A 24616-nucleotide genomic window follows, 5' to 3' on the forward strand; every position below is an offset into this window, starting at 1 on the left:
TGGAGGGATGGATGGATTGGCTGGGAAGGTCAGGATAGGTGCAGAGCGTGGAAACAAATCCAGGGATATATTATATATATAATATATGATATATAATATACAGTATACAATATATAATATACAATATATAATATACAGTATACGATATACAATATACGATATATAATATACAGTATATGATATATAATATACAATATATAATATACAGTATACAATATATAATATACAAAATACGATATATAATATACAGTATACGATATATAATATACAATACACAATATACGATATATAATATACAGTACACAATATATAATATACAACATATAATATACAGTATACAATATAATATACAATATATACGGTAATATACAAAATACGATATATAATATACGGTATACAATATATAATATACAATATATAATATACAACATATAATAAACAGTATACAATATAATATACAATATATACGGTAATATACAAAATACGATATATAATATACGGTATACAATATATAATATACAATATATGATATACAACATATAATATACAGTATACAATATATAATATACAATATATAATATACAAAATACGATATATAATATACAGTATACAATATATAATATGCAATATGTAATATACGATATATAATATGCAGTATACAATATATAATATACAGTATGCAATATATAATATACAATACACAATATACGATATATAATATGCAGTATACAATAAATAATATACAATATACGATATATAATATACAATATACGATATATAATATACAGGATACAATATATAATATACAAAATATGATATATAATATACAATATACAATTATATAATATACAGTATACAATATATAATAAACAATATATAATATACAATATATAATATGCAATATACGATATATAAAATACAATATATAATATACAATATATAATATTACGATATATAACATCTTAATAACAAAATGCAAAAACCCTAAAACACTCCAATCCCGTCTCCCCGTTCAGGTCATTTCGCTGAATTCTATCATCCGGTCCTGGAAACATCGACTAATCTGTGATTAAAACGTATAATTAAATCCCGTCTCACTAAAAAGGCTTTCAGGCTATAAAAAACTAATGGGCCGGAAGATATTGCAATTAGACCGTCCGAGACAGAGCGAGACCTTGTCGGAATAAGAAAGACTGTTCGGTGGAACCTTTCGGATTGATGTTCATCGACATCACGGAGATTTATCTTCCAACTCCGCTTAAATGTTTACAAAGAACCCAACCGTGTTTCTCGATGTAAAAGAGACGCCCCGTGCCTGCGAGCGGCGAGACAGCCGTGGGGGCTGCACACAATGCCGTCCTCGTGTTCTCCTTTCATGTTTATCTCCCAAATTTGAGAATTAATTTGATGGGTTTGATCAGATTATGGCTTTTCCCCTCCCGTTTTCCCCGAGCCGTTATCTTTTGCTATAATAAGAGCGCTCTGTGATAATAAGCGCGCTCGCGCGGAGGCTGCGTTCAGCTGACAGCGGGATTCCATTATGGAGCCGTAACAGAATCATCCACAATCTCCGCGGGATCTGCGGCGTTTAGTGAATTACCTGAAACCGTAAACTCCGCGTCTCGTCAGTTTATTGGAGACAGTTTGTTTCGATAAGTTAGTGACGGCTCATAGAGGGGCGACTGTTACAGACCCCAACCCAGCAGCATACAGGAGGGGGCAAATCTTTTTAATGCTTGGGGTAACTTGCCTGAGTGTGGTAGGCGTGCGCGCTCTATCAGCCTGTACAGGTTAAAGATGCTGCTGTATCCCAGGAGTTTTTGGGGTAGAATTCCAGCAGTTTGGGCCAATCGCAGCCCCTTAAATGCTGGGTCTCTAGATAACAAATCTGTTAAATTTCCCAAACAGCGTCTTTCCGTGGTGTTGATAAGATAGAAAATGAGGCGTGAAATGCTGTGAATTCAGTAATCGAGTGCTGTGCTGCGTCTCTTGCAGATAACGAAGCGGCGTCGGGCGAGGGAGCGTCGCAGGGAAGTAAGTACCGCACTCTGCTGCTTTTCTCACAGAAGCTGTTATTATTTATAGCGGTTTGTAACATACATTCTACATGCGTGTCACGTGAGCCGGCTGCCACGCTACATACACGGTACAGAAAACACGCAGTGCCGACAGTGAGCCGTTTCAGACTCTTGCAGAGTTCTTGTTTTTTGAGACATTTTCTAGGCTTTGTCACTGAGAATATTTATATTTGGGCATTTCTTGTATACTAGTTGTTTTTGATACATGGTTATAAAGTTGGTGCCCTTGATATCTGCCATCAATGCTCAGATTCTGTGCTCTGATGAGTATTTATTCTCGCAGCTAGGAGGTAAGTGTCTTTCGTGGCCGCTTGCATCAAATATGAAATAAATTTCTTCCGAAACGGGCAAATTCGTTCCAGGACACAGTTAAAATCTGACATTTACTGACCGCCGCTGGCCAACGCGCGCAAAGAGCGTCGGAGCGAAGTCTCCGGCATTCCCCGCTCTCCCCTCTCGTATATTCATGCAAAATGTCACCGACACCACCATCGAGGGATCTGTGAATCTTTTCTGTCTTTTAGATAATCTCGTTTCTATTTTATATCTTTACTCCGCTGAGTTATGGCTTCACGTCATGCTGTCGGAATAATATCGGTGTTCGTGAGTAGCCAGGCTTACCCCAAGTTAACAAAAGAGCAAAAAGTATCTGTCACATGTGAGGAGCAAGGAGAGAAAGTGACATCAGAGGACCGTGACGAGTGGGGGAGAGAGAGATATGGAGCGTGAGGAGTGTAAGGAGACTAAGTGAGGAGCGACAACCATGAGGAGCCAGTATAGTAAGAAGGGTGAGGAGCATAAAGTGTGGATTAAGGAGCGTAATGAGTGAGGAAAGTATGAGGATGGTGAGGTGAGTCAGGAGTTCAAGGAGAGTAAGGAGCGCGGAGCATGAAAAGTGAGGAGAGTAAGGGATGTGAGGAGTGCGATGAGAGTGAGGAGTGTGAGGAGTGTGATGAGAGTGAGGAGTGTGATGAGAGCGAGGAGTGTGATGAGAGCGAGGAGTGTGATGAGAGTGAGGAGTGTGATGAGAGTGAGGAGCGTAATGAGAGCGAGGAGTGATGAGAGCGAGGAGTGTGATGAGAGTGAGGAGCGTAATGAGAATGAGGAGCGAGGAGCATGAAGAGTGAGGAGAGCAAGTAACGAGGTGTGTAAAGAGTGAGTGTGAGGAGTGTGGCTACTCACACCACGGACCCCTTGCATTGTATTCGAGTTCGGCTGCCGTTATGAGAGGTAAACTCTGAGTAATTCACACCGAGCCTGAGATGGGGAGATTAGTTCTGTGTTTGTGAAGCGATTGTCCAGAGGGCCGGATATTGGATTGATGAGAATAAGCACGGCGTCTGCCCGTATAGCGTGACTTCCCTGTCACAATCTTTAGAGACCCTCGGTTATAATGTCTCAGGACCTGTTTACTCTATCGGAGGGAGGACTGGTGGAGTTTTTGGGACGGTAGGGCTGAGTTGCACTCATTGACTTTTTAGTAGATCAGTCCCCCCAGGCTCCCTCCATTTAGTAGATCAGTCCCTCCAGGCTCCCTCCATTTAGTAGATCAGTCCCTCCAGGCTCCCTCCGGTTAGTAGTTCAGTCCCTCCAGGCTCCCTCCATTTAGTAGATCAGTACCTCCAGGCTCCCTCCATTTAGTAGATCAGTCCCTCCAGGCTCCCTCCATTTAGTAGATCAGTCCCCCCAGGCTCCCTCCATTTAGTAGATCAGTCCCCCCAGGCTCCCTCCGGTTAGTAGATCAGTCCCCCCAGGCTCCCTCCGGTTAGTAGATCGGTCCCTCCAGGCTCCCTCCATTTAGTAGATCGGTCCCTCCAGGCTTGCTTTCGGGGGCTTTGCTCAGGGACCATCTGTTTTATGTGCCCATCTGCATGCTTCACCCCCAGAAGGTAGCGTCCGGGGTGTCCCGCGATCCTCGTTGTTGTGTTAATCGCCCCCCTCGTCCCCGCGCTCCCGCCATTCATGTACGCGTGCTAGCAGACGTCTTTTCATTCTTGCAGACAATTTTCGATACACGTGCGACATCTGTGGCAAAAAATACAAATATTACAGCTGCTTCCAGGAGCACAGAGACTTACACGCCGTGGATGGTGAGTATTCACACCTCATCTCTAGATGTAGACCCCTTTCCTACACTTCTCACCCCTGGGGCATCTGGATGGGGTATCTCTGCCGCTGCGTATGTTAGCGCTATGCATCCACACAGAGGGAGACGTACATTAGGTGAGAGGCGCAGGTCCGAGGCCATTTTCTGCGGTGTATTTCTGCCCCTTTACTGAGCGCTAACTGCCCCGAGTTTATGCCACGTTATCGCGATAGTGTCGGGGACCCGGTCTATATGTGTATTTATAGTGTCCCCAGCCCTGCCTCCTGTATAATGTAAGCTTATGTCAGTTATTCATTACGTGGATCATGCGCTCCCTACCTGGAAGGATTCCTGAAATTATAGGTAACAGTCCAGCCGCTCCGTATACGCAGTGAGGAGCCGCTCGGCAGAGGTGGGTTCTCCGCAGCTCTGGGGGAATGTATTCGGAGCTGGACAGATTAACAGACGGTGCAGTCCGGCTGGGGCCACCGACGTTTTACACAAATCACTTTTGGTGCTGGTCATTATCACTTTACTGGTATCGCTGGTCATTATCACTTTACTGGTATCGCTGGTCATTATCACTTACTGGTATCGCTGGTCATTATCACTTTACTGGTATCGCTGGTCATTATCACTTTACTGGTATCGCTGGTCATTATCACTTACTGGTATCGCTGGTCATTATCACTTTACTGGTATCGCTGGTCATTATCACTTTACTGGTATCGCTGGTCATTATCACTTTACTGGTATCGCTGGTCATTATCACTTACTGGTATCGCTGGTCATTATCACTTTACTGGTATCGCTGGTCATTATCACTTTACTGGTATCGCTGGTCATTATCACTTTACTGGTATCGCTGGTGATTATCACTTTACTGGTATCGCTGGTTATCACCGTGGAGCCGGCAGGTCGGGGACGCGTCCGAAGCTGTGACCGGTGGAGACGGTCTGTTAGTAGACAGGGTTGTGGGGTATGGCGGGGTTTGTTAACTAGTTTTGTGTTTGTTGCGATATATATATTGTGTCAGCTCCTCGTTCTGTTCGTGCGGTTCCTTGTTCTGTTGGCGCTGCTCCTCGCCGGCTCCTCGTTCTGTTCGCGTGGTTCCTCGTCGGGGGGCTCCTCGTTCTGTTGGCGTGGCGGCTCCTCGTTCTGTCGGCGCGGCTCCTCGTCGGGGGGCTCCTTGTTCTGTTCGTGCGGTTCCTCATCGGGGCGGCTCCTCGTTCTGTTGGCGCGGCTCCTCGTTCTGTTCGTGCGGTTCCTCGTCGGGGGGCTCCTCGTTCTGTTGGTGGGGCTCCTCGTCGGGCAGGTCCTCGTTCTGTTCGTGCGGTTCCTCATCGGGGCGGCTCCTCGTTCTGTTCGTGCGGTTCCTCATCGGGGGGCTCCTCGTTCTGTTGGCGCGGCTCCTCGTTCTGTTCGTGCGGTTGCTCGTCGGGGGGCTCCTCGTTCTGTTGGTGGGGCTCCTCGTCGGGCAGGTCCTCGTTCTGTTCGTGCGGTTCCTCGTCGGGGGGCTCCTCGTTCTGTTCGTGCGGTTGCTCGTCGGGGGGCTCCTCGTTCTGTTGGTGGGGCTCCTCGTCGGGCAGGTCCTCGTTCTGTTCGTGCGGTTCCTCGTCGGGGGGCTCCTCGTTCTGTTCGTGCGGTTCCTCGTCGGGGGGCTCCTCGTTCTGTTGGTGGGGCTCCTCGTCGGGGCGGCTCCTCGTTCTGTTCGTGCGGTTCCTCGTTGGGGGGCTCCTCGTTCTGTTGGCGCGGCTCCTCATCGGGCATCAGAAACGTGACCGGGAGGAAGACGTCGGTCGCCGGGGCTCGGTGACTGAGCGGTTCTCTGGCTCCCTCCTGTGGCGCGTATGAGAACTGCTCGAGGCAGAGTCCACGCAGGCAATCGCTGGGGCCGTGGCTCCTCCACGTGGCGTTTATTATCAGCCAGACGCCCTGCTTTATGGCAGCAGCTCTTGGCGCAGCCACGGAGGGCCAAACAAACGTCTCCCGGCCGTAGATAGCGGGAATGGCGAGGCGCGTCCCGGCGAGGCGGTGCTGGGGATGTCGCCGGGTGTTGTATATTTTTGTTTGTTTGCTTGGCGTGTAACACGTTTATGTTTTATTTTTATCGTTCTCTCTGTAGACACCTATATCCATATGATGGTAACTTCAGGGGAGGCCAAAGAAGAGGACCCTGAACCATTTCTCAAACTCGGTCCAAGTACGATCGGAAGCCACGACGATCCCCGCTTCGGTTCTAATCCCGCCGGCTGCGGGGCCCATGCATGGCTGCTTCCCGCTCGCTGTTTTATTTTTTCTGTGATTTGTTCTTTTTTTGCCATTTTCCCCTTTATTTCTGTATTCTTCACGCGCTCTCTGCAGGTCTCGCATGTAACCCCCGCCTGTCACTACTTTATTTTACACATACGTGTCCGACCCGACCTTCTCGATCTGCGACTCTCAGCACTCTCGGCCGGTCAGGGCTCCGGGTGGCTTCCGAGTGTTTGTCGTTCCGATGTCTCTGTCGTTAGAGGCGTTTTTGTGCTCGTAGCCATAGCAGTCCCCTGTTGGAGGAGTTTATTTAGTAAATCTTGCCTTTTCGACGTGGCAAACACATCACGTATGTTGTGTTTTTTGGGGGGGTTTGGCCAAGCTCTCCCCGAGAAGTAAACCGGTGACACTTTGTTTAGCCAGGGACCCCTTCTTAGTGGCAGAAAGTGGCAGCGGAGAGCGTGGAGAGCGAGTGCGTGATCTGTATGGATGGAGAGAACCACATAGGAAAAGGAGCCTGCGGTGACCTCTCTGGGGCCACCATTTAGAGTCCTGTGACTTTCACACGCAGATTTGGGTCAGAATATACAGTTTTTAGGGTTTTTTCGTGATCTACAAGATAAATTCATGAAAACTGTAAAAATCCGTTAAACTTCTTCTTTTGGACAATGTCAGATTTTAAACGTGTCGGTAATTTGCCTGTTTCTTCCACCAATGCGAGGAACGTCAGTTTGGGGTCTGATGCCCCGGCGTTCGGGGGGCCGGGTGACTCATATTAACCTCTCGTTTCCTCTAACAGAGACGGGGAATTACACCTGCGAATTCTGCGGCAAGCAGTACAAGTATTACACGCCGTACCAGGAGCACGTGGCCCTGCACGCCCCCCTCAGTGAGTACCGCGGCCCCTAGCGTGGCCCTGCACGCCCCCCTCAGTGAGTACCGCGGCCCCTAGCGTGGCCCTGCACGCCCCCCTCAGTGAGTACCGCGGCTCCTAGCGTGGCCCTGCACGCCCCCCTCAGTGAGTACCGCGGCCCCTAGCGTGGCCCTGCACGCCCCCCTCAGTGAGTACCGCGGCCCCTAGCGTGGCCCTGCACGGCCCCCTCAGTGAGTACCGCGGCTCCTAGCGAGGAGACCCTCCGCGTCCCCTTCGTTTGCCCGATCTGCTTCACGGCGCGTCGAGTCACTGATGTTGAAAGGAATGCCTTTGGTTAACGACGCGTTTAGACATCAGCGACGTGTTGGCTGCGGTGAAGTTCAGCTTGTCGGGTTGTTGCGGCGCGATCCGTGTCCGTTTATCCCACGCGTGTTCAGCTCCTCTGGTTGTTGCGGCGCGATTCGTGTCCGTTTATCCCACGCGTGTTCAGCTCCTCTGGCTGTTGCGGCGCAATCCATGTCAGTTTATCCCACGCGTGTCCTCGGAGAGGGCTGTGAATTCTCACAAAGCGTTTAATCTCTCCCCCCCCAGAGAGCGTCTTCAGCCTGGAATCCGACCCCAAGGCAGCGAATAACTACGACGAGACCAACAGCAACTCCCAGCACTCCAGCGGTAAGTGCCCCCCCCCCCGGAGTCATGCAAGAAGCGCAGCGGCCCCCGCATGCACGGAGCGAGTATCTGGCGTGTTTTATACACGCAGTCCCAGTATATCCGTGTAAAGAGCAGCGGTTTTAGGAGAAATAAATGAATCAGAAATGAAACTCCGTAGAATGTTCCAGAAAATATCCAGAAGCTCGGGGTTCTCTCGGTGACGCCGATGCTTTTCCTTCCAGCAGGTTCCAGTCGAACTCACGCAGGGATGTCAGACATGGCCGGATCTGGGAACGTGACAGGCTGGCAAAAAGGTGACTTCCATTCTAATCCAGAACGTATAGTTGTGCTAGGAATCTAGAACCGCAGCCACAGAAGCAGAGCAGGAGATCCTAGAACCGCAGACACCAATCATGGCTACCAAACCAGAGAGACCCCAAACCAGAGAGGCAGAAATCAAGCAGGAACTCCAGGGAAGACCTAGACTCACAGAAGCCTACAGAGAGATCTAGGTCAACAAAGACAAACCTAGAACCTTCCACACAATGAGATCCATTCTTTATACATATTATACATACGTTATTATTGACGTTCTAAATGTGGTAATTTTGTCCTTTTGGTTACTTTAGAACCGGCCAATCCAGTCATCCCCAGCCCGTTCCCTCTGTTACAAGGTAAGTCCCCACCCCGTCCGTCCGTCCGTCCGTCCGTCTGTCCGTCCGTCCGTCCGTCATACACCCACCGCTTTCATGGGTTTACCTGCGGTTCTGCAAACAACCTGCATAAAAATTCCCACAAAACAGAACCAGATCGCTCGACAATCTGGAACGTCAGGCCTGGGAATTGTTCTTTTATTATGAGTTCTAGAGCAGTTCTAGAGCAGTTCTGATATTGTAAAAAGCCATTTTGCCGGTTTCCGTGTTTTTGGTATGTTTGGGAATATTTCTGCCGCGTGCCGTCTGACCTGAACCCCGGGCACTTTGTGTCTTAGATTTGTGTCCGTGGAGTCGCCTCGCTCAGTGTTTAGCGTGTAGCGTGTAACGTGTAGCCGGGGCCCGCTCGGGGGGGGTGTTAGGGTCTTGGTTTTATACACTTTATTCTCATTCATTTCCCGGGATCCCTCCACGTAACGGACCCCCAAAGGCTGCCGCAGGGGTCCCGGGCCTGATTGGGGCTTTTGTTAGCGCTGCAGAATATGAGGCTCTTGTGCTTTAAACGTTCTGGAACCTTCTGTTCATCGCAATCTTTGTGTTTCTCTTGAATCTTCCGAGGCAAGGGATGGAAGAAAAAGATAAAGAGGAAGGAAGATTCCGGCAGCAAGCCGCTGAAAGGAGAGAAGAGTAATAAGACTGCAGGTGCGTCCTGAGACATGGGGGGATCTACCCGAGGGGGCCGCACACACACACACCTCTACATGTATGTTGCATGTTTATCACGCAGATTTATTCTGTAGTCATCTATGTTAATGCTGGAGGAAGAAGTCCTACCCTGCAGAGCTTACAATCCGTGGTGATCAGAATTTGCGGTCTGTGGGGATCTGTGACCTTTGAACTTTCTACCGAATCTGTCAGAGTTTAACGACCAACAGAGCTTGCAATCTATGGGGCTCTAGCCGCGTGTCTCGTTCTGGCAGCCCGACACATATTGTCAGAGGGGCAGTTAAAGTTACCGTTTGCCCCGCAGACTGAGTCTCCGTAGCCATTTGTGGAGCAGAACCTCGGCGGGGTAGTTCTCTGCCGTTCGGGGCGAGTAGGGTAACTACGTTTGGTATATGTGAGTGTGTTTGCTGCGGTGTGCGAGCCGCCGGGTCATCTCGTCATTGGGCCCCTGGGAGCCGTCGTCCCAACGCATCAAAGGTTCGCGGAACTTAGTTAAAGGGCCAGACGGCGCCCCCCCCCCAGTCTCATGTATCCGGACACGGCTTGGGCCACGCCGGCTCAGTGACTTGTAAGAATTGTCTGTTTTGCCCCATTAATGGATGTAATTGGGGTGATCCAGGGGTCAGGGCTTCTCGTGGCTGATGGGTCCAGGAGCCGGGATAGAATGCGTCCCATCGGGGGGGGGGGCATACGACGTGTTCCTATCGGGGCAAAATGTTATCTGAGGCTCCCTGGGGCTGTGACCCCCTCCCTGCCTCTGAGTACTAGAGCAGACCCTAAGCAAAGAGCTTACAATCTAGTCCAATGGACCAGTGCCCAGAGTCCGGTGCTGTAAGTAGATAACCTGTCCCAAGGAGCTTACAGTCTAGCGGTATAACGGGAGGCTCAGGGACCTTGCGATTCGTTATCCCGGGAGTGTCTCCTTTACTCGTGTTGTCGGCCGTTCCGGGTTTCGCTTTCCGTCTGTTCCTCTGTCTGCCGTTAGTCCTCTGAGAGCAGCTCATTACACCAATAGACTGTAAGCTCTTCAGGGCAGGCCCTCGACTCTGCGATAGCGACAAGTAAACCATTTTCCCTGACTACATTGAAAGATACCAACTAGAATGCACCCGCTTTAACCATTTCAGTGCCATGCATAGAGCTGCGTGGCTGAAGCCCCCCTCTACCCATCTTACCCTGATGCAGACCCCCCCCCGCGGAGACCCCGCGGGTTACGTTTTTTGCTCAGCTGGCATTGACAGAATTCTTTGTAAATCCCACACGTTGTTTTCTCACAGAGCCGTACACGTGTGGTGCATGCGGGATTCAGTTCCAGTTTTACACCAATCTGCTGGAGCACATGCAATCTCATGCCGGTGAGGACCCGTCCCGTTCACAGGCGTCTTACCGGATCGCGCCCGTTATCTGGGTTTGGGGGGGTTAGTTATCTGACGGCGGCGTTAGGACCGGGGATAAGGTGGCGTTAGCCGTGCCGGCCTGCCGTGTGTAAGTCGCGAGGGTTCCCTGCATGCGCTGTTTCCGTGGATTGGTTATTGGACGCGTTAATCGCCCGCCGCTCCTCCTCATCTCAGGTACGTTGGTGTCGCGCAGGAGCCGGGTTGGTTTAGTTTGTGATGCCGCCAGAGGTTTACGGTTCGCTGCATCTGATCTGAATCTGCTTCCTGGGGAGCACCAGAGACGAGCTCCCCGCACACGGGCAACGCACACGGGAAAGGCACACGGGAAACGCACACGCGACACATACCTTCTTTCTCTCGTCTCTCCTCTTAGCCGACAATGAAAACAACATTTCCACCAACCAGGCGAGATCGGCTCCGCCGGCCGAAGAAAACTGGAAGCCTCAGCCCCAAAGAAACAGCAGTAATAACGGTAAGCGCTTCGCGTGTCCGGGTGCTTGGTGGGATTCGCCGTCAGGTGGTCCGCATGTAGGTTGACATGTCTGTGAAGTGAAGATGTTCCTCTGTATGTTCGGAGCTCTCGCTGTGGGCCCGTTTGTTATTTTACATCCGTGTATCCAGGCCGAGGGGTCAGAGGGCGACGTTTCTCCCTCCCGCGTCTCTCTCGTTCCGCGACTCCGCGGTCTGGAATTCTTCACAGATTTCTCCTTTTTTTTTTTTTGCTTGCAGTCGCCGCAGCCGCGCCGGCCAACAACTCCCTGCCCGAGAAAGAGCGGCAGCACATCGCCGAGCGCCTGCTGAGGGTCATGTGCTCGGACCTCGGAGCCCTGAGCGTGGTCAACAACAAAGACTTCCTGAAACTGGCGCAGACGCTGGTGGACACCGGAGCCCGCCACGGATCGTTCTCGGTCAACGAGATTTTGGGGAACATGAACACCTTGGCCCTGAAGCATTTACCTCGGATGTACAACCAGGTGAAAGTGAAGGTGACCTGCGCCCTGGGGAGCAACATCTGCTTGGGCATCGGCGTCACGTGCCACTCGCAGTACGTCGGCTCCGACTCCTGTTACATCCTCACGGCGTATCAGGCCGAGGGCAACCAAATCAAACGCTACGTCTTGGGTATTAAGGACATGGACAGCAGAGACAGCGGGGAGTTCATCCATCAGTGGGTGCAGAATGTCCTCTCCGAGTTTGTGATGTCAGAGATCAGGACGGTTTATGTCACGGACTGCAGGGTGAACTCGGCTGCTTTCTCCAAGGCCGGGACGTGCCTGCGCTGCTCAGCCTGCTCCCTGAACTCGGTGGTACAGAGCGTGCTGAACAAGCGCACGCTGCAGGCTCGCAACATGCACGAGCTCATCGAACTTCTAAACGTCTCGGAGGAGCTGGCCGGGTCCTCGGGGTTCTCCAAAGAGACGTTTGGCTCCTTGGAGGAAACGTCTCCCCCGCCGTGCTGGAATTCGGTGACGGACTCGCTGCTGCTCGTCCACGAACGGTACGAGCAGATCTGCGAATTCTACACTCGGGCGAAGAAGACGAGCGTCATACAAACGCTCAACAAGCATCTACTGAGCAACTTGGCCGCCATACTCGCTCCGGTGAAACAAGCCGTGATAGAACTGAGCAACGAACGCAGGCCGACGCTGCAGCTCGTCCTCCCCACCTACGTCAAGCTGGAGAAGCTCTTCACCTCGAAGGCGAACGACGCCGGAGTCATCAGCAAGCTTTGCCACCTCTTCCTCGAGGCGCTGAAGGAGAACTTCAAGGTGGACACCGCGCATAAGGTGGCCATGATCTTAGACCCGCAGCAGAAGCTGCGGCCCGTCCCGCCGTATCAGCACGAAGAGATCATAGGCAAGGTCTGCGAACTGATCGGCGAGGTGAGAGACGGGGCGGAAGAGGCAGAGTTTGAGACGCCTCCCAAAAAAGGCCGACAGGCGGCGGAGACGGCCAAAGTGCAGGACGACGAGCGCACGGGGAAGAACGAAGTCTACGACTATCTGCAGGAGCCCCTGTTCCAGGCCACCCCGGACCTCTTCCAGTACTGGTCGTCCGTTGCCCAAAAGCATAAAAAACTTTCCAAACTTGCCTTCTGGCTCCTGGCCGTCCCCGCCGTGGGAGCGCGGAGCGAATGTGTCAATATCTGCGAACAGGCCCTGCTCATCAAGCGCAGGAGGCTGCTCAGCCCCGAAGATACCAATAAAGTCCTGTTTCTGAAGTCAAACATGCTTTAAACCAACGTGAACTTTTCTCACTAAAGCGAAACACTGTTCCAAAAAAACTGCGTGAAACGATTCAAAACAAAACTTTGAGCTCAAAACACTGTGGACCTCAAAACAAACGAAGCAAGTAGAACCCGGAACCAAGTAGAACCCGGAACCAAGTGCTTCTTCTGTTTGGAAAGGAAGGAGGATCGGGCGGGTTGCGGGATTCCTGACGTCGCATTCGTGGACAGCGTGTGAGCGAGACGAGGGTGACCTTACAGGCAGCTGACTTCCAAATCCACGAGTATCCTTTCTGTGCTCCTTCCAGGGCATCGGCCGAGTCCCACTTCCGTGTATATGAGGAAGGCGGCTCGCCCGGCGCGTTTCTTTGGCCGATAGGGACCGGGACGGTTATTTTCGTTGCCAGCCTCCATTCCGTGTTTTATTTTTTCGGGGGATTTTCTAAAGGGAAGCGAAGCGATGTCATTCATTTTATTTTTACAACGCGAGGAAAGCTTCTGTTTTAACCCCATTTTCTGAACTACTGTGACCCCCCCCGAGCGTAACGTCCATGACGAGATCTGTTCTGTTTAGGTAAATAAGCTGTTTCCTCTTCTAATTTATAGGCAGTATGGAATGTATCCGTTTGCCGAGCAGTGATCGTGAATGTATGTCTCACAAAGCATGTTCCCGGCAGCACAGGGGCCACAAAGCTGCCGCCAGGCGAGGGTCTCGCTGCCGGACACTTTAAACGCAAAGAACTTCTCCACGCCGGCCAAAGAAGTCTAAGTTATCCGGGGGCTGCCGTTTGGTACTCGGTGCCCCCCCCCTCCGTCCCGTTTCGTCTCCCGTTATCTCGCCCCAAGACTGACCATCGAATAAAAACCAACAGCTGGTCTTCAGCTGGTGTTGGGCAGAGGGTTATGAGAGTTGTAGTCCAGCTTCTGCTGGGGGTTCCTCTGTTTTTCTCCCTTCCCTGATACTCGTGACAGTTTTGGTTGCGCGCCTCGCGTGTCTCCCGTTCAGACGTTAAATACTCCGGGTGAGAGAAGTCAGGAATTATGGGAACCGAACCTTTTGCACATGAAGACGTTTGTGAACGCGTTTCGGTGACGTGCAATATTTCATGTTTATTTTATACACGTTGTACTGTTTATATAAAAGAGAACGCGGCCGCGTGCACACGCGTGACCTCTGCACACACACGCTTCTTTTATTTTCTTCTAAACTTCTACTTTATCCTTTTACCAGCTGAAGGGACGCTGTGAGCCGGTTATAGCCGGTACGCTCCTCACTCCCCGTCACCCGTACACGGCACCGCTCCTCACTCCCGTCACCCGTACACGGCACCGCTCCTCACTCCCGTCACCCATACACGGCACCGCTCCTCACTCCACGGCCCCGCTCCTCACTCCCCGTCACCCGTACACGGCACCGCTCCTCACTCCCCGTCACCCGTACACGGCACCGCTCCTCACTCCCCGTCACCCGTACACGGCACCGCTCCTCACTCCCGTCACCCGTACACGGCACCGCTCCTCACTCCCCGTCACCCGTACACGGCACCGCTCCTTACTCCCCGTCACCCGTACACGGCACCGCTCCTCACTCCCCGTCACCCGTACACGGCACCGCTCCTCGGCTTCGCGGTTTTGGCTTTAGGGCTGTTTGAGGTCGGCGCACGGACTGCCGAGTCTCTTAACCTCTTCCTTCCTGACCCGATCAAAAACAAAATACCTCAATAACCCCCAAAGAGCGCCATTAAGCAGACGGCCCGCGTAGCTTTTATACCCCATCCTCCTCTACAGGTCTCGGTGCTGAGGGGGGATTCTGTGAAACGGGGGCTTTCTTCGTTCTTCAGGATTATTCATGTTATTTCTGATATAATTTTTAACATTCTAAGTATTTGTGGCGGATGACGCTGGGTCGCGGATGACGTTGGATGCCGGAGGTCGGAGGTCGGGGTTATTCCGGGGTGAAGTCCTTTTTTACCAAATCAAATCTATCGAACCAAATAAATATAGAGCGGGGGGATTCTTATTCAGCCACTTCGAGGGGATCGCCGGCTGGGTGGACTTTTGGGGTCCTTTAGGGAAATAATCAGATTTTCAATGATCTTTGATCAGAAACCCCCAAAGCCTTAACAGAACAGCCGCTAAGGATCAAACCCACCGGGGTCTTCCTACTTATAGAAGAGATAACGGAGTGGGCGCTCGGCTTCTAACGCGGGGTCACCAGGCCCACAGACGAGGCTTCCCACTCCATTTACTATCAATGATTCCCCAGTGATTTACGAGAAGAGATTCTGGTGCAGAGTTTTCATCTGATAATTCCATTTGTTGCTATGGTAATAAGACCACTTCTGAACCTATCCCAGGAATCGCTGTTTCTGTCGGGGGGTTTAATCTGTCGGTTCCGGGCGTCAGACACTGGATAGCGTTAGGGTAACACTGGGACGGGTAACACGGCGCCGGCCTCGGTATCTTAATCTCGGTATTTTAATATCTCATGTATTAATGCGACGGGCACAAAGCGCCTGTCGGAGCTGCGTCAGCGAGTGCTTCGCGCAGGTATAACCGCAATACTACACCATCCCCCCGTATCGCCGTCAGATCGTTCTCCCTGCTGCCGATAATCGCGTCTCCCGACCCCCCTCAGTTTTTGTTCGTTTCTAGGCAATTTTAGCAGCACAATATTTTTATACGACTGCCGGGGGCCGGCGCGTGGCCCTCACATCACTGGGAGCTTCAATGTGCCGGTCGCTGGCGCCACGTACTGTATGATCGACATTTTGGGGGGAAACTCCACGGATTCAGTGAAGAGCGAAGCTGCTCCGAATATTCCAGATTATTTATATTTATTACCGGGTTCCGTACAGATTCTTATTAAAGCGTCAATAAGACCTAAAAATGTGAAGAATAAGTTAGGATTCGCTTTTTGCTGCCCCCCCCCCCCCGGATTCAGATCAGCGTTCTGATTGGTCACCGACCAGAGAACTTCCAGATCAGACATTCTGGAGCAATAAAGTAAAAAAAAGAAAAATGCGTAACCTTGAACTTGTTTTTGTGAAACGTTATTTTTCGGATGTTACCGTTGGATGCGGAGGAATCCAGGTTCCGGGGTCTGTTTGCAGAGGGCTGCGTTCGGTCGCCGTTGACCCCCCCGGACCGGTACTTTGTGCTGGATTCTCCTGCTCAGAGACCCCCCGCGCATTGTCGAGACCCCTGTTTGCGATGGGTCTCTGGTGGGTTTTTGGGGAATACAGTTAATTAAATGCTTCATGAATAACTAATTACTAAAACCTTTTTCAAAAACTGCCACCAAAATCTCCCTAAAAGTTAGTTTTTTTTTTAACATCCAGGCAGCCAAAAACCCCAATTACAGGCAATAAGTCTTCAAAAAGCGTTTACTGCGCATGCTACGAGCTGATCCCGCCTCCGAACGCCAGCCAACCAATCACAAAGTGTTTTATTTTGGTAACTTTAATGTACGTTTTTTATTTGTAGACCAAAGATGGGGATTGTGTAGGGATTGGAACGCGCGTCGCACTCCCGGAGGTCAGCGCGTCGCACTCCCGGAGGTCAGCGCGGGGTCACGTTCTGTCCTCGTCTTCTGTTTGGTGATTTTAACGTTTACCGACGGTGACAAAACGATAAATAAATAAAATATACGTCCAAATGAGAAAAAAAACCCCTTTCCCGGCTTTTTCCTTCCCCTGTACAGGTTCCAGAAAGTTCCGCGTTTAATAGATGATTATTTCTTGTTAAAATAAACACTATTTTGTGATATCAGAAGCCAAGATGGGAAAATCCATGAAAGCCGAAGCTGATTTTCTGTCTGTATCGTGTTTATGATTTTACAATAAAATTTACATTTAGAAAAAAAAAACCAAGCTTTTGGAATTAAAGAGCGAAAGTTTGATTTTTATCCTCATTCCGCCCTTTTTACTGAAATCCGTTCGGCTCCTGAGATCGAGCGATCGAGGACACGTCGGATCTAACAATGAGAAGGTGAGTGGTCGGTCACGTTAAGGGTTAAATCAGCTGACCAGCCTCGACTCCAGTGGCAGACCGTCGCATTAACCCTTGATAATCTGCAGGGGGGGGCGTTCGAGGGACGGCGTGCAATTGAATGTGACTTCGGATGACCTCGCCTGTAACACACAAAGTGACAGCCCGTGCTACAGCGAATAAAACTCGAGGTCCCTGGGGGCCGTTGAAGTCCATAGAGGTGCAATACCGGTTTGTAACACTGGGGGGCACCGGTGTGCAGGAGTACGTGACAACACCCCCGGCACTTTAGAAGATGACGGATTGCTGTATTTTTTGCGGGGCTCTTTATTGTGAGGAGCAGGGGCGTCGCGGATCATCACTGTGTGGACCCCCCCAGCAGGGATTTTTATTTAATTGGTAAAACTTCACCCCCCCCAGTGGGTGATAAGGGGAGGCACAGCTTTTAATATTTTTACCCCTCTCCATTCCCTGCTAGAGGGGCATAACCCCCTCCAATGATTATTTAAGTTTCCCTCACTGCAAGGGGGGAGAGCGCAATTATTACCCCCCAGTTACTATACAGCGAGTTTACCCGCACGGAGGGGTTTTTATTTTGTGATCTGGACTCGCACTTTAGTGAATTGCCTCAAATGAGGATAAATTCGTACAAAACTCTCTCTCCCCCAAAGAGCTTACAGTCTAATGAGACAGCAGCCCCTCCCCGGACCCCCATTCATACACGCGGGTTATTGAGTTTTCATTTTTCGGTAACCCGTGACGGAGACCCAAATATGGCGGAAATCTGCGGATAACCAACACGCGTGTGTCACGGGGTCTTTAATGTGGGGACAAATGGGGTAATTAAAGCATCGTACACGTGATTAGAAGAGAAGTAACACCCAGCATGCACCTGCCCCGCACATCCTGATTGGCTGATCAGGGCATGGAATTAGCCCCGCACATCCTGATTCTTAACCCTTTGATATCGCGGCATCGCATTTAGACCCCGCAGTACTATGTACAGTTAAGGCACTTGTTAGAGACATGCAGCTCCGCTCGAGTCTAACGAGACCCCCAGACCTTTAAGGCACCCTTAAACTAAACGCAGCGCAGGCAACGTACCAAAGCTGCGGCCGGGGGGCTGTAATTGGGGTCAGTCTGGGGCAGATTACCCCACATGCTCGGAGCCGGGATTGCATTTCACCCTTCACTGGGGCAGGTGGGTCACGCTACAGACCCTTGGGTGCTGTCTGGTATAAAAAAGGGGTAGCGGGTTAAGGCCCATTCTGCTATTTAGTAAATAAGGCACGTTACGGGGGCTCTGCCCACTATAGAATTTTACAAAAAAACACTAAAAAAAAATAAAATAAAAGTCCATTATCAGGAAAACCTCACTTGATATTTCAAAACAAAGACTTCCTGTAGCAAACGGTTCGGCCCCCGGGACAGAGGACGTTGCTGGTAACGTGCGAGCGCTTCACGGAGAGGCCCCGGTGAACCTGCGCCGCTGCAGCCATCTACCCCGGGCCAACTCTCATCACCCTCAGCACACAGTTTGAGATGCTCAGTCCCCACCACGGCCCGCGCTCCGGAGAAGGTGTTTTTTTAAAATAAAAACTGAAGTGGCTCGGAGGTAAATGCCCCGGCTCATCATTGGACGCCCCGACTCGAAGGTAAATGCCACGGCTCGAAGGTAAATGCCCCGGCTCGGAGGTAAATGCCCCGGCTCGGAGGTAAATGCCCCGGCTCGGAGGTAAACGGCCCGGCTCTGCGTTGGACTCCCCAGCTCGGCGGTGACTGAGAATGGTAGTTTCAAAACATACTAAAGACACGGGGTGCAGCCGAGCGCCGTGTATATCCGCGGCTGGAGCCTTCGAAGCGGAGATAAAGAGTTAATAACGCGGGGGGGCGGAGTTACAGCCCAAAACTAGCAAAAGTTTGAATATAAAAAATAAATATTTCATTAAATTATTCACGGTTTCAAAGTCTATTTTCCCTTCGCTCTGAAATCCGCGTCCCGCAGACGCCTCGCAGCCGAGGAGTGTTTGCCGATTGGTGGAATAGGCGAAAAGGGCGGGGAGTGGGCGGCGCTCACAGGTCACCAATCCAGGCCGTGTTTCTGGAAGCTGAAGCGCGGGCTGTTCTCGCTGTAGAACTGGGAGTACCAGCGCCGGTGCTTCTGGATCGCCGCGTCCTCCTTCACCAGCAGCGGTTTGGAAACGTATTTCTTGTTATTCCAGATCATGACGTCCCTTTCAAACTGGAGACAGAAACGTTAGACTCCCGACAGTCCACGCTCCCCCAACAGTCTGCAGCCACCATCACCACGCTCCCCCAACAGTCTGCAGCCACCATCACCACGCTCCCCCAACAGTCTGCAGCCACCATCACCACGCTCCCCCAACAGTCTGCAGCCACCATCACCACGCTCCCCCAACAGTCTGCAGCCACCATCACCACGCTCCCCCAACAGTCTGCAACCACCATCACCACGCTCCCCCAACAGTCTGCGACCACCATCACCACGCTCCCCCAACAGTCTGCAGCCACCATCACCACGCTCCCCCAACAGTCTGCAGCCACCATCACCACGCTCCCCCAACAGTCTGCAGCCACCATCACCACGCTCCCCCAACAGTCTGCAGCCACCATCCCCATGCTCCCCCCAACAGTCCCCGGCCACCATTACCACGCTCCCCCAACAGTCTGCAGCCACCATCACCACGCTCCCCCAACAGTCCCCGGCCACCATCACCACGCTCCCCCAACAGTCTGCAACCACCATCACCACGCTCCCCCAACAGTCTGCGACCACCATCACCACGCTCCCCCAACAGTCCGCGACGACCATCACCACGCTCCCCCAACAGTCTGCAGCCACCATCCCCACGCTCCCCCCAACAGTCTGCAGCCACCATCCCCACGCTCCCCCAACAGTCCCTGGCCACTATCACTATGCTCCCCCTAACAGTCCCCTGCCACCATCACTATGCTCCCCCCTAGAGTCCCCGGCCACTCACCTGAATACATTCTGCCCTTAATATGCTCTTGGGAACCACCGTCGGTACACTTTTCTGGTAGTAGATACTGTGAGACACCTTCTGAAGCAGAGGTTCCTCTGGTGTCACATAATGCAAGATGACTCCAGACCCCAAGAAGGAGTGATTGAAGGTGAGGAACACTATCCCAGGGCCCACCTGAAACATATAGCTTTGATGAGTATATGATGAGGGGGAGGTTACCCGGGGTCTGCGCCGGTGCTGAGCCGTTTACCTGTCTGGCGACAACGTGAAAATCAAGCAGGGGAACGTGAATCCCTAACAGGAGCAGACTGTGGTCCAGCAGCATTTTGGAGCAGTGCTTGTTGGGGGCCGACTCGGGCATCCACTCCACCTAAAGAAACACAACGCAAGAGGTCCCATAAAGAGAGGGGCGAGCCCAACGGCATCTCACTAAAGAGCCATAAACCACCGGCATGAAGGGTTAATGTGAGCTGAAGCGACGGCTCTGATATCGCCCAGCGTGGTCGGTCGCCACAAGTCGTCTCACCTAGGGTTAAAACCTGCCCCAGGGGCACAGCCCCCTGTATTTGGTGCACTGTGACCACCTTCCCGCACCTTAAGGGTAAACCGGCAGCAACGCACTGACGACTCCTCAAATTCCTTCAGAGACGGCGCATGCACAGAGGGACTGGGGCATAAACCTCGAGCCCGCGCGTAAGGCAGGTACCTTCCAGGAGTGCTTGACGAAGTCCCACGTGTTGGCTTTGGTATACCGCAGATCCACGCCGCTAACGATCCCCGGCTCGTGGAGGAACTTCAGGTGAGCGATGTCCGCCGCGTTCTCGGGAATCTCCTGCGAGCAGAAGCCTAGGAGTTACATCAGCCTGTGGATGGCCTGTCCACACCGGCCCCAGACTCTCCGACCCCATCCCCACCGGCCCCAGACTCTCCGACCCCATCCCCACCGGCCCCAGACTCTCCGACCCCATCCCCACCGGCCCCAGACTCTCCGACCCCATCCCCACCGGCCCCAGACTCTCCGACCCCGTCAGCCCCGTCCACACCGGCCCCAGACTCTCCGACCCCATCCCCACCGGCCCCAGACTCTCCGACCCCATCCCCACCCACCCCAGATTCTCCGACCCCGTCCACACCGGCCCCCGTTAACCTACCTCGATGTGCGCGTTGATAAAGTGCTCCGTCCGGCCGCGGTACACCCATTCCTTGCTGGTGATCTCTTGCTGCTCGGGAACGGCCCACGTGGGCTCGATGCCGTCACAATGATACCAAACGAAGATCGTCTCGTTCACCTCGCAGGACGGCCACGTCTTGATTTTGGCAAAGTCCGGCACTGGAATTGGGGGAGGGGTAACTGAATGATTGACAGCCTGGGGGCCAAACATCTCGAAATATCAACACGGTAAAGATCGCAAGCCTTTGAGACCACGTCATATACCGGGAGCTCTCGGGGTCTCTGCGGTCTCTCTGCGGTCTAACGCAGTTACTGTCTCTTTCCCCCTAAATGCCCCCCCCCGTGACATCACATTCTATACGTTCAGCCATCTGAAGACCCCGCTGGGAGAAGCTGAACCACAAGCGGCCCAAAACACGGAGCTAAAAACGTGTCTTATTCACCCTCATTGCAGAAAAGGACTGAGCAAAGGACCCATCAGCCCCGCAACACCAGACCAAGTCCTGTCAATTTACACCCCGTGGCTGGCGGAGGAGATCACAGTGGGGTTACAGACTGTAAATGCCCCAACGGAGGGTAGATAAACGTACCTTTTTCAGCGTATGGAATCCGCGCACATTTTCCATCTTCTCCACGGAACTGCCACCCATGGAAGGGACACTCTATACAGTCGCCGACCACCCGGCCGCCCACAGCCAGATTGGCACCAAGGTGGGGGCAGTAAGCATCCACGACGTACACTTTGCCTTCCTGGGTGCGGAACACCGCGATCTGCTCGCCTGCAAATACACGCGTGTTCTTAAAACCCCTCTTTATACCCCCCTCCCCCCCAATGTCCCCGTCCACGACCCAAACCGTTTAATGCAGGATATCACGGTCACAATCTGCCCCGGGAGCATTTCATACAGCGAGCCAAAAACTACCCCAAACGCAGCAACCCCCCCCCCCGAATACCCTAAATGCGCATATAGGGACTTTCCAGGGGTGAGAGGAGCAGTCCTGTGACTGCTCGCTGTATCCGGCACACAGAAGGGGGTGCGACAGATTCTTAACCTTTATATTTTGGGGGGGTTCGGGGCATCAGCCCAATCAGACGCCATCCCTTCCATGAAAAGGGAACCGACCGCATTCCAGACCCTGCCCCAGGAGAACGTTCTGGTTTTACGGGTAAAGCGGAAACCGAGGTAACTGCAGGTTGCTGCCCCTGAGCGCCCCTCCCCCACACTGGGCACTAAGGGACACCTATGGCGTCCGACAGTAAAGGATCGAGGGCATCGAGAAGTTTATGTGCAGGAAGAGCTTCCGGCTGAGATTCAGGTGAAGGGTGACCGGGGCAGTTTATCATAAACCGCTCAGAACCACCCCGGCAGGCACGGCCCTCCCAACCCCAGAGTATACTGATGTCACGGCCCCCCCCCAACCCCAGAGTATACTGCCGGCCGGCACGGCCCCCCCCAACCCCAGAGTATACTGACCTCCCACCCCCAGAGTATACTGCCGGCTGGCACGCCCCCCCCCAACCCCAGAGTATACTGACTCCCCCCAACCCCAGGGTATACTGCTGGCATGGCCCCCCAACTCCAGAGTATACTGACCCCCCCAACCCCAGAGTATACTGCCCGCCAGCACAGCCCCCCAACCCCAAAGTATACTGGCAGCATGTGCTTGAGCTCAACCATACATGTTGCATTCGGATAATAAGCGCACATATTGCCCCGGTTCCTGGTCGCCCCGCAGGAAGCCACCCCAGTATACACCAGTGAGATAATACCCCCGGTGAATGCGAGACTGGGACCCAAAACCAATAAAAGTTTGATTTACCCCCAAGGGCTTGTTATTCTCAGGACTGTGCAGGTGGGGCACATAGTAATACCCCCACTGGGGCAATAACACCTGACCTAACTTCCTGTTTATCCCGGGCAACATGTGCAGCCTCTCATGGAATATTACACCCCCCCATACCCACTGTTACCCCATTACCCCCATACCTGCTGTTACCCCCATCACCCCCCCATACCCACTGTTACCCCCTCATCACCCCCATACCTGCTGTTCTCTCCTCATCACCCTCCATACCCACTCTTACCCCCCATACCCGTTGTTACCCCCTCATCAATGCCCAGCTGCCCCAGGCACTCACCCAGCACTGTCAGACTCCGAGTCTGTTGAGGTCCCAGCTCCCGGGAGCCCAGCACATGGTACCACCCGTTGGGGTAGACCGGAGGTAAGTCTCCCAGCCTCCGCCGCCTCTGCACCTGTCTGGCAGTGGCTGCCCGATCCCGGCCCCGCTCCGGCAGGTAGCCCACGTCCTCTGGGGCCCGGAGCAGCTCCAACGGGGCCCCCAGCACGCACCAAACCCCCAGCAGTCCCACCACCAGGGCGCCCAGTGCCAGCCAGGGTCCCAGGAGAGGCGCGGAGCCCAGAGCGGCCGCAGCCCCCAGCAGCCCGTACACCCCGACCCGATCCATCCCGCGCACTGCTCCGGGACCGCCCCCCGCGCCGCTTATATACCGCTCCATAGCAACCAGGCGCCCGCGGCTCCTCGCGCACTGCGCGTCTCCATAGATACGCCACGCTGCCATACCTAACCGAGCACGTGCCCAGGCCACGCCCAGAGATTGTTTAAAGAGACACAAACCGGAAAAGTGGGTTCAACGTCTGAGGGGAAAAAGGGGGGAGAGAAAGGGGGGAGAGACTCAAACCTTAATTAGTTCCTCTCGTCTTAGATTCAGGAGCCGTATGTCTATCCCTTGCATGTTCAATACCCTCACTGTATTACCCTCCACCCCATGGGATGGGATCTGATCCCATGCATGTTTAAATTAGCCTCTACCGCCTCTGCTGGGGAGCTGTTCCACTTTGCAGACATGGCCCCGTGTCTGTACCCGCAGACTTGTTTCCTGTGTTGCGAAGCAGCACAAAGGTCAGAGATGGTGGCAGCAGGCATGCAGCCGATCAAGTCTTACGGCCTCTCCCCCCCGGCCGGCGGATCTGCTGTCAATCGAGTTCAGTTACTTTCTATTGTTTACTATTGGTTTAACCCCGTGAGCTCCGGGGACGGGCAGTCCTTCCAAATCTGAAACATACCCCAGCGCCATTACCCCCCACGCTCCCTGATACCCCTCTGCTCCCTGATACCCCCTCTCTCCTCCCCGATACCCCTCTCTGCTCCCTGATACCCCTCTGCTCCCTGATACCCCTCTGCTCCCTAATACCCCTCTCTCCTCCCCGATACCCCTCTGCTCCCTGATACCCCTCTGCTCCCCGATACCCCTCTGCTCCCCGATACCCCTCTGCTCCCTGATACCCCTCTGCTCCCTAATACCCTTCTGCTCCCTGATACCCCTCTGCTCCCCGATACCCCTCTCCTCCCTGATACCCCTCTCTCCTCCCGGATACCCCTCTCCTCCCTGATACCCCTCTCTCCTCCCTGATACCCCCCTCTCCTCCCCGATACCCTCTCTGCCCCCTGATACCCCTCTGCTCCCTGATACCCCTCTGCTCC

At 52.7% G+C, this 24616-nt stretch overlaps 2 protein-coding genes across 7 annotated transcripts in view; one reads left to right on the forward strand and one right to left on the reverse strand.

The window, feature by feature from the left end:
- ZNF618 (zinc finger protein 618) overlaps nt 1–12999 on the forward strand; it is a 35207-nt gene extending 22208 nt beyond the window's left edge. For 3 of the 6 annotated variants that reach the window (XM_053473310.1, XM_053473311.1, XM_053473314.1), the window contains exons 5-15: nt 1996–2034; nt 4079–4168; nt 6290–6367; nt 7217–7306; nt 7883–7963; nt 8185–8256; nt 8572–8616; nt 9214–9297; nt 10599–10676; nt 11092–11190; nt 11448–12999. In XM_053473310.1, the coding sequence (XP_053329285.1) occupies nt 1996–2034; nt 4079–4168; nt 6290–6367; nt 7217–7306; nt 7883–7963; nt 8185–8256; nt 8572–8616; nt 9214–9297; nt 10599–10676; nt 11092–11190; nt 11448–12955 (2264 nt within the window). In that variant the 3' untranslated portion in view covers nt 12956–12999. The remainder of the gene's footprint in view (nt 1–1995; nt 2035–4078; nt 4169–6289; nt 6368–7216; nt 7307–7882; nt 7964–8184; nt 8257–8571; nt 8617–9213; nt 9298–10598; nt 10677–11091; nt 11191–11447) is intronic. The other 3 variants (XM_053473312.1, XM_053473313.1, XM_053473315.1) reach the window with 3 other exon arrangements.
- A 5878-nt stretch (nt 13000–18877) lies between these two features.
- On the reverse strand, nt 18878–23693 carry LOC128503121 (cholesterol 7-desaturase nvd-like). Its single transcript, XM_053473141.1, has 7 exons — nt 23252–23693; nt 21702–21890; nt 21092–21270; nt 20647–20772; nt 20191–20310; nt 19938–20114; nt 18878–19177 (listed from the first exon to the last, which is right to left on the reverse strand). The coding sequence occupies exons 1-7, from the start codon at nt 23691–23693 to the stop codon at nt 19016–19018; spliced, it is 1395 nt and encodes a 464-aa protein (XP_053329116.1). The 3' UTR covers nt 18878–19015.
- Nucleotides 23694–24616: the final 923 nt, after the last annotated feature.

The sequence above is a fragment of the Spea bombifrons genome, chromosome 8 (assembly GCF_027358695.1).
Source record: "Spea bombifrons isolate aSpeBom1 chromosome 8, aSpeBom1.2.pri, whole genome shotgun sequence".
In the NCBI taxonomy this organism is placed as follows: Eukaryota; Metazoa; Chordata; class Amphibia; order Anura; family Pelobatidae; genus Spea; species Spea bombifrons.